Here is a 9642-nt window from a genome sequence, read left to right as displayed (position 1 = left end):
CATCCAGTCACCCCGAGGCACTGATATTTGTAAGTGTGGTTGGGGTAGGGAGGGAGTCCTGGGCTGTACTCATGTGTAAAAGAGAATGTGTCAAATTGATGTGCTGAAAATTGAAGTGTGATGGAAAATTATCGCCTGTGTATGCCACAGGTGGGTAAACTGAGCACGCCCACAGCCAATAGCAGCGGGCTATCTTGCGCTGCCCTTGGCTGACCTGAGGGTGGAAGGATTGATATCCCGGCATACCTTTAGTCCATTCCGGTTGGGAAGCTCAGGTCTAGAAGATGTCTTTGACCTGCCGGGTGGGAGATGTCCAGATCGGTGCCGCTGGAGAGTTCATAGCCTGTTGGGTGCAGGCACCTCTACAAACGGTACCCTTCATGTGTGAATTGCTGAGATGTTTTCTAAGGGTTATGGGAGCCATGGATGGGAAACCTGGGAGTAGGGATGGGAGAGGAGGCATGGCAAGGGAAGGCCTTCTGGGGGCACTTTAGTTTGGCCTTGTAAGTTAGGAAGTGACAGAAGGAGGAATCTTGGGATTTGAGGCACAGACTTGGGAGGTGCCAGAGTGTCCGAGGACATGCAGGTGATGGTTTGGTAGGGACTGGCTCCGTGCGGATGAAGGATTTAGAAGGTGGTCAGAAAGGAAGCAAGGAGCAGAGCCTGGATGGCATAGTTGGTTAAGCATCCGACTCTTGATTTCAGCTCAGGTCATGATCTTGGGGTCATGAGATTGGGCCCCACGTCAGGCTTTGCACTGGAGTGTGAAGTCTGCCCGAGATCCTCTCTCCCTTTCCCTTTGTCTACTGCCCCTGCTTCTCCCCCCACCCCCCACCCCAGGCTCCTGCTCTCTCTTTAAAATAAATCTTAAAAAAAAAAAAAAAAAAAAGAGGGAAGCAATGGCCTTAAAGCCTGTGGAGTTTGGACTTTGTTTTCTAGGTGGTGGTGAACCAAGGAAGGCTTCTGGGGATAGGCTGGACTGAGATTTGGCCCTACAACCATGTGCTGATCCCTAACCTCACCTCACATGCAGCTTGGCTCCTTCTCATAGCGCAGACTCCTGCCTGCGAGGACCGGGCTGTGCAGGCCCACCTGTGTGTTTGTGTGTCCTCTGCTAGACTGACATCGCTTTCCCCTGCTGCCTGACAAAGGAGAATCGCAGAAACAGAAGAGATGCAAGAGGTAAGGGAGGGTCCCTGAATCTCTAAGAATCAGTAAGTGACCACAGATGGCTTCCATGTTGCTAAAGGATGATCACAGAGATGCCAGCAACTACGTAATATTGTCTTCGATCGGAGCAGCTAGGAGGTAGGGCTTGTCGGCATGTAGGCAAGCACTTAGTGATGCTCCGTAGTGAACTCCCCATCACTGGCACTGTTGAACCTGGGACCAGCTGGCTACCACAAGAAAACTGTGGAGGGGACGCCAGGTGAGTGAGGTCCTGTCCGGGCCTAGAAGCATCATGAACTCCCAGTGAAGAACACAGTTAAACTACAGTGAAAAGGTTACAGTGTTCATATTTATTAAATCACAAACTATAAAATTAATGTCATTTTAAAAAATATCTGCAAGCAGTTTGCTGTATTAAGAAATTTCTGTAAGTATAAATCTGAAGGAGAATTAGGTCAGTGATCTTCTAGTCATGGACCCCAAGGGAAACTTTGGTTCGGTATTGAGAATATTCAAGGAGGTTCCTGCTACCACAGGATGGCCGCTGAGGAGGCTGGTGGGTCCTGGCATGGTACAGTACTGGACAGTTTTTAAAGCAAGTGCATAGCCATTGGCCAATACTAGAAGGCAGGGTCACTGCCCCCATTTTACAGATGGTTCTCTGAGAAGTGAAGTGACTAGCCCAAGGTCACATGACTGTGCACTGAAACTGCCGCTTTCTGGCAGCACAGGTCTTGATACAGAGTCAGCACTGGATCAAAGCCAGTTTTTGTCCTGTATAGTCCAGCTCTGTCTCTGATACACGCATTCCAAACTCAAGTTCCTCTCTGGGTACAGGACCTCATCTCAGCCCAAGGAACGTTATCCAGAGGCAGACTCAGGAGGCCAGAGCAAAGCATCACAAGCAAAACAGGAGTGAGCAGGCACCCCCCAGGGACCAGCTGTGTTCGCCCGAGCAGTCTGGCCTGTAGGACGTGAGCACGACCCCAGCTCCACCACCAGCTGTGTGACCTTGAGCAAGGTACTCATTCTGGATCTCAGTTTTGCCCTGTGTAGAATTGGGATAACTTCCTACCTCCTAGGAATGATGTCAGGATCAAATGAGTTAATAGTTGTAAAGCATTAGAACGGTGCCTGACAATAAAGCAGGTGCTGTTACTACCTGGGCCCGCCCCCCTTGGGTCTGGAAGTAGGTCTGTGTGCGTAGGAATGAACAGGCTCGTAGGGTTAGGAGCGTCCTTCATCTTCTGTCAGGAATGCCCTGTCAGAATTCAGCTCTGGGTCATCTCCAATAGAATTAATTCCCCTTTTTTTAGGGTTCCCGGAGCAGGGTGCCTAGATACTAAGATACCTAAGATGATTCCAAAACCATCTGGGGAGTTTGACAAATGCTACATCTTCAGAACTGAGGCACAGACCCAAAAAAGGGGTCTCCTCTTCCTGCTAGAGGAACTGGCCCTTGAGGTCCTCCTGGTTTGGCCTTCTCTATTTCTGTGCCTTCTTAATGGAAAATGGGGTTCTCTGGGTTTTCTTGGCAGTGCCTGCAACTGTGGGATTGGAGGGGCATGGGGATGTCTGGGCCTGTCCAGACCTTACTCTTAGCTGCTCCTCTTTTAGTTCCAAGGCAGTTGGGGAAATGGCCTGTGGTTGCTAAGCAACGGTCGCCTGCTGATTCTTCCCAGCATCCCTTGAGGAATGAATAAGCAGTAAAATCTCCCACATTGAAAGCTGGGCCTGGAGAGCTGGGACAGGGGGCAAGTAAAACACTTGCCTTGGGGCTGGAGGACTCTGAGGACCTTAGTCTCTCCCAAATGTACAGTGAGGTTAGGCTGGGTGATTCATGAGGACTTCTCAGCTCAGCTGTTCTTTGTTTCAGTGGTAGCTAGCTGCTGGTCATTGTCTGGGAGGGAAAGGGACACCCTGAACTTTTCAGGGTGGCGAGGGTATGGGACATAGCTGCCCTTGGAGAGCTTCCAACCTAGTGGGAAAGCAGGGTCCCAGATTTGTGGCTCTCAGAGTGAGAGAGGTTCTTGTGGTTTGGGGAGACTTCCTGGGGCAGTTAAGCCAGGGGAAGGCTGAGATAGGCAAAGGTGCCCAAGGGTCTCTGAAAAGAGCGGTAGAAGCTAGATGAGCATGGGGGGTTTGGGGGCAGACTAGAAAAGCCTTGAATGCTAAGGTAAAGTGCCTGCTTTTTCTCTCTGCGGTCCTTGGGAACCTTCTGGTAGTTAGGAAGTTTAGGCCTGGCACTCTCGCTGTACAGTGGAGGATGCAAATGGGAGGGGGTTCCGGCCCTGAGGTGTGAAGTGCGGCTACTCTGAACCGAGGTGACACGGACAAGCTGAAGCAGAGTGGAGAGGAAGAGGCAGAGCAAAAGGACTTTAGGGAGAAGGGGCTGGATGGCTCTCATTCGTTCACACATTTATTGTGTGCCTACCAAGTGCCAAGCATTGCTGACTACTCTATGAGGGAGAGGCCGGAGGCAGAGGACGATGTCTTCTGACAGAATCGGGATGCTCAGGACTCACTTGGGGGCGCACCTGGACTAAAAGTAGTGTCATATAAGTGCTCTGGTGGTGGTGGAGAGGCCCGTTGAGAGCGCCCCGTCAGAAGACCGGCCCTTAGGGCCTGTTTGAAAACTCGCCTGGGAAAGGAGCCTTTTGAAAGCACACGGCATGACTGGTGGGGGAGAAGACGGGATGCTTGGCCAGCTTGCAGTAGACCAGCCACATCAGCTCCGGTGAGACCAGAGCAGTGGAAGGCCTAGGACGGTCACTCCTGCTGTGGCCCCTAGGGCAGCCGGGAGATGCTTATGGACCCTTCCCAGAGCCGCAGCGCCGGGTAAAGTGGCTCCTGGAAAGCGGCCCGGAAGGTGTGCAGGTGGCTCATGCCGCCTGACACATCGTAGAAGGAGAGGATGCCGGCCTCGTAATCTAGGAAGACGCCGAGCCGGTCGGGGTCGTTGCGGGGCCGCAGGCGGCTGCGTTGGCCATCGTGGAAGGCCCAGTACTCGAGGTCGTAGCGCTTGAGGCACCAGGACTGACGGTTGCAGCCCAGGCGCGCGGAGGCCGAAGCGCCGCAGCGCCGCAGGGAGGCGTAGGCCGCGCCCACCCACCAGCCGACGCCCGCCTCCTGCACGTCCACTTCCCAGTAGTGGCGGCCCGCGGCGTAGCAGTCGCGACCCAGTACCTGCCACAGTTTATCAAAGCGCAGCGCGGGCGTGGGTCCCAGGCGGCCCATGAGGCCGCAGCGCACCGTCAGGCGGTCGGCAGAGAGGCGCAGGCGCGCGTGCATCGTGTCCGGCTCCAGGGTGGGCGTGCGCGCATCTGCGGAGGGTGGGGACATGAGGGCCACACCTGGTAGGTGGGGTCAGCTCTCCCCCGCCCCTTCACCCCCTCCCCCCTCCCACGCCCCCACTGGTCCCGACAACTTGAGATGCCAGGAATTGCCAGAGGATAAATGAAAAGCCACCCTTTTAACCCTAATTGCATCCAAGGCGGTAGCTGGGGGACACAGGAAGGAGTGAAAATTTCACTGGATTTGTGCCATGGAATTTGTTGCCAATTTCTAAAAATTCAATTTAAAAAATCCTGTCCTTATTGACGCTTGGATGTATATCCTTCCAGTTTTTATCTTGCCACTTAGTTTTTCTTATTGGTATCATGCCATACACACTTTTGCGTAATCTGGTTTTTCAACTTTATTGATTGTATTTATGATCATTTTACCCTATCAAATAATAATCTTTTATCAGAGTGTTTTAATGGTGATCCTAAGATTTTGCTGTGTTAAGTGTTTTATACTTTAACCTATCCCTCCCCTTTCTCAATATTTAGGCTTTATTTTTTTATATTCATCTATTTTTCAGAGAGATCACAAACAGGAGAAGCAGGCTCCCAGCTGAGCAGAGAGCCCTAGGTGGGGCTCCAGCCCAGGACCTGACAAAAGCCAAAGGCAGACGCTTAACCAACTGAACCACCCAAGTATCCAATATTTAGGCTTTAAAAAAGCTCCTGAGAACACTAATATAATTACATCTTTATGCATATGATTATTGCTTGAGGATACATTCCTAAAAGAGGAACTACTGGGTTAAGATGGATAATTTTGCTTTTAAGGCCTTTGGTAAATACTGCCAACTTGTATCCCAGAAATGTGGTGCTGACTTAACTCCCAATAATCATTCTCGCTGCATTGTACCACATCTGTAGACATGGAAAACGAAGTCTAGATGGTAGGGTACATGGATATTCTGCTTTAGTAGATACTGTCGAAGTGTTTGGAGTGCAAAACCTATAGCAAGATTTTGCATATCTGAACATTTTATTCCTGGGTTTTTTTTTAGATGTCACTGAAAATAATGTTTTTAAAATTTCGTTTTCTAATTGTTTATTGCCAATATATGGAAATAGGATTGAGTTTTGTATAATGATATATGCAACAGTTCTAAGTTCACTTAATTCTAAGTTATCTTTTAAAATTTTTTTTAAAGATTTTATTTATTTGACAGAGAGAGATCACAAGTAGGCAAAGAGGCAGGCAGAGAGAGATGTGGGGGGAAGCAGGCTCCCCGCTGAGCAGAGAGCCCGATATGTGGCTCGATCCCAGGACCCTGGAATCATGATCTGAGCTGGAGGCAGAGGCTTTAACCCACTGAGCCACCCAGGCGCCCCTAAGTTATCTTTTAATTATATCAGATTCCCTGTAATCATGTCATCTATGAATATTCATAATATTGTATGATATCACATGACATTATATGACATCATAATGCTATCCCCCCCTTTTTTCCAATCCTTATAGCTTTCACTTTTATAGGATCTCTGGAACAGTGCTGCACGAAGCGACTATGGTAAGCATCCTTTCCTCCCACTCGTGGGTAAATACCCAGCAGAAATGCATGCATGCGTGCATCAGACAGACATGCACACGAATGTTCAGAGCACCATTCACTACAGGCCAAACCAGAAATAATCGAAAGTGTCCTTCCATAGTTTGTGCTGTATTCATACAACAGAATACTATTTACAGCAATGAAAACAAGCTACTTCTATGCACAATAATATGGATAAATTTCCTAAATATTATGTTGAGTGACAGAGGCAAGACACCAAAAAGTACAGTCTGAATGATCTAGTCCTATCAAGGCCAAAGACAGGCAAAACTAATCTACAGTGTCAGAAATCGGGAGAGTAGTTACCCTTGGCGGGTAGTGAAGAGGAGGCTGCATGAGGAAGGCTTCTGGGGAGATGGAAGTTTTCATTTCTTGGTCTGAAGGAGGCTGTATACCATGTTTACTTTTAAAAAATGATTGGGGTGCCTGGGTGGTTCAGTTGGTTAAGCACCCAACTCTTGGTTTTGGTTCAGGTCATGATCTCAGGGTTGTGAGATTGAGCCTCGCCATGGGCTCCACGCTTGGCGCAGAGGCTGCTGGAGAGTCTCTCGGTCTTCCTCTCCTTTCCCCTTTGCTCCTCCCTCTAAAAATAATTAAAATCTTTAAAAAAAATAATTGAGAGCACCCCTTTGATTTCTGTACTTTTATGTATTTTATATTTCAAAGTTTACTTTAAAAATGAAATGAAATGAAAACAGGTTACAAAACAGTATGTATAGTATGATACCATATTTGTAAAAAATATATTAAATATATTCTTATATGTATATATAGATAAACCTGCTAACAGGGCAAACAATAATAGCAGTTATCTATGGGCAAGTGATTTGAAAAAATTTGTGTTTTTTTTCCTAGTTTTTCTGCAATGAATATGTATTATTTCTGTATTTAAGATTTATTATCATTATTACTTTCAGGTAATCTCTACACCCAATGCAAGGCTCAAACTCACGACCTCCAGATTAAGAGTTACACGTTTTACCAACTGAGCCAGCCAGGTGCCCCTTATTTCTGTTACTTAAAAACTCGTAATAAAGTTTGAAAAAAACCCAAGTTGGGTCTGTTAGTAAAAAAGGGGGTGCTTCCATTTCTGTGACCTCCCCAATTTGCCTGGCCCTCTCCACCCTCCCTTTGCTCCCCAATCCCAGGCCTTACATTTTAAGAAGAGTGATCGCTCTGGTGAGGGGCTTGTTTTCAACAAGGAAGCTAGTTTGGTGCTCGAGGAGCCCGAGAGCTGGCAGTTCGTGTCTGTAACAGATTGTGAGAAATGAGTGCCTGGCCCTCATGCAGGCAGAGAAAATTACAGAATGTACTAAAAATATTACAGAACTGGAAATTCGGATCATCTCTCCCCCAGAAGCGCATGCATATTTAAGCAGTAAATGCAAATTCAGGAATACCCTAGGACAATACTCGGGTCTAAGGAGAAGCGTACTTCTGAGGGTGGGAAGTGGATTCAGGCCCGTGTGAGTGAGTGTCCCCTGAACCTGGGGACGGGACAGCGGGCTCAAGGAGGGCCGTGCGAATCAATGATATATTCAACAGCCAAGCCTGGGGGCAACTGCCTGGCAGACATGCCAGTTCCGGGATAAAATGGAAAATGAGAAATTGGGCCATCAGAGAAGGCCATATCCAGGTCTCATTCCAGTGCAAGGGAGTTCATCGGAAACCCAAGCCATGGTTCCTGTCTTCCACAGCTCCATCAGGTAAAAGAGGTGAGAGGTAGGCTCACCTGAGCTACCTGCCAAGGCACAGAGAAGAGAGGAATCGGGGGAGACATCATGGAGGAGGAGGCACCTCAGGGAGCCCTTAAAGGACAGGGAAGATTCGGACATCCAGAGAAAAGGATGGGAGGCTTTCCCAGCCAGAGGGTACGAGCACAGGTATTAAGGACAAGTACTCGCACTGGCATAGGAACTGGGAAGCCATGGCAGGCGTCTGAGTGAAGGCAGACACGAGCAGAACTTCCAAAGCTCTGTGGCGGGGAGTGGATGGGGCAGGGTGAGTGGAGGCAGAGGCCCTGCTTGGAGGCTCAAGCCTGAAGTGGGGCAGGAGGGACGTCAGAGGGCCTGGGGGAGGAACTACGGCAGCCGCAGTAATCGTAGCCAGGGCCTAACTTTACTAGGAGGCGACTGGAGTCAAGCAGCAGCAGACCGCAGGGAAGATGTATGTCCCCTTCTCAGAGATGCCGGCTCTGCATCCCCGGGAAGAAGCTCCTCCTCCTGGTCACGCTGCATTCTCCTCACCCTGCTGTATTTTTCGTCAGAGCTCTTACCGCGGACTTGTTCAGTTACTACTGTCTGTCTTGCTCCCAGAACCCTGAGCACCACAAAGGCAAGACCTTTGTTTTTGTACCCTGCCGTGTGTAACAGAGAATTAGGGCTCAGTAGATGTTCTGGAGGAATCCTAAGAGCAGAGCTAAATGAATGAAGAAAGGTATTTCTGAGCACCTACTTTGTGCTATGCCCTGCAGGGACCTCGGAGTAGGACTCAGAGTGCTTCTTGCCCTTTGGACATTTACAACAGGCAGGGGGAGGCGAGTACAGGGTGTCCAGCTCAGGGACAGCCCCAGGCTGGAGACCGGCAGTGCGAGGAGTGGGGAGAGGCAGCGGGGCAGCTGGCCAGCACAGCCAGCCCAGAGTGATGGGGCAAGGCTTCCGGGGTGAGCCCAGCTGGGCTGGCCCCACAGGGAATGGCTGGGACTCGGCCAGACGGAGGGGAGGGGGAGCAGAGAGCTATTCTAGCTGGGAGCCCAGAGCAGGCGAAGGGAAGATGCAGCAGAATCCTGGGAGTGACTTGGGGGGCAGAAGCAGAGCAGGATGGCTGCGAAGGCAGGACGTGGTCTCCGAAGAGGAAGGAGGTGAAGTCTGAAGGATGGGTAGGGCCTAGGCCCCGGAGTCCTCCACCTCCCAGCCACTGGCCTTTGGGTGGAAGAGATGGGATTTGGGTCTTCACATTCGTCTCTGGGTTAAAGGGTAGCAGGGGAGCTAAGGACACAAGGTTGGTCACGCAGCAACTTACTCTCTTTAAGGCGAGTGTCCAGTGGTGTCTGTAACAAGCTCTGCATGGCGTCCACAAAGCCCTGGAAGAAGCTCTTGACGGGCTCGAAGGAGAGGGGCGCGGGGTAGCACACTTCTCCCAGGCTCATCTGCTGCTGCATCTCCTGCTCGGCGGCCCGGTACTCCTGCGGGGGTGAGCGGAGCGTCAGGGTGGCTGCCGTCCCAGCCTCCACAGCTGTGCCCTCGGACAAACCCAGCCCGGAAGGGGTGGACTCTCCTCTGCCCCAGCATCTGGGAGCAGCCCAGGCCGTGCCCCCCACTCCTGCCCCAGGACCAGAGTTGATTTCTCCCTCCCCGCCTCCCTTCCATGTTCCTGGAGCTCTACTCTGTGCACGGCTTTAGGGGCAGAGGAAGGTAGGAGGCTGGCTGAATGCACCTGTTTGCTCACCACCTTGCAGGGCGCCCTGCAGCTTTCCAGGCATTGCCACCGGGCTCTGCCTGACATCCAGGGGGACCAAAGGAATGATGGGCCAGTTTTCCTGGGGAGAGTCCCTTGGGCATGTCCAAAGGAGGGAGCCGGAA

At 50.6% G+C, this 9642-nt stretch overlaps 1 protein-coding gene and 1 long non-coding RNA gene across 2 annotated transcripts in view; one reads left to right on the top strand and one right to left on the bottom strand.

Moving 5' to 3' along the window:
- Positions 1-1210: 1210 nt before the first annotated feature.
- TRIM14 (tripartite motif containing 14) overlaps positions 1211-9642 on the bottom strand; it is a 28002-nt gene continuing 19570 nt past the window's right edge. The window contains exons 4-6 of the mRNA XM_046022498.1: positions 9083-9245; positions 7217-7309; positions 1211-4493 (exon numbers count right to left, since the gene is read on the bottom strand). Of these exons, the coding sequence (XP_045878454.1) occupies positions 3958-4493; positions 7217-7309; positions 9083-9245 (792 nt within the window). The 3' untranslated portion in view covers positions 1211-3957. The remainder of the gene's footprint in view (positions 4494-7216; positions 7310-9082; positions 9246-9642) is intronic.
- LOC123952881 lies at positions 5113-7180 on the top strand. The gene is made up of 3 exons (XR_006820759.1): positions 5113-5150; positions 5971-6019; positions 6979-7180. It is a non-coding gene; the product is annotated as an uncharacterized LOC123952881 (long non-coding RNA).

This window comes from Meles meles, chromosome 11 (assembly GCF_922984935.1).
Source record: "Meles meles chromosome 11, mMelMel3.1 paternal haplotype, whole genome shotgun sequence".
In the NCBI taxonomy this organism is placed as follows: Eukaryota; Metazoa; Chordata; class Mammalia; order Carnivora; family Mustelidae; genus Meles; species Meles meles.
The sequence above is the reverse complement of the archived record's forward strand: the minus strand, read 5'-3'. Positions and strand labels throughout refer to the sequence as shown.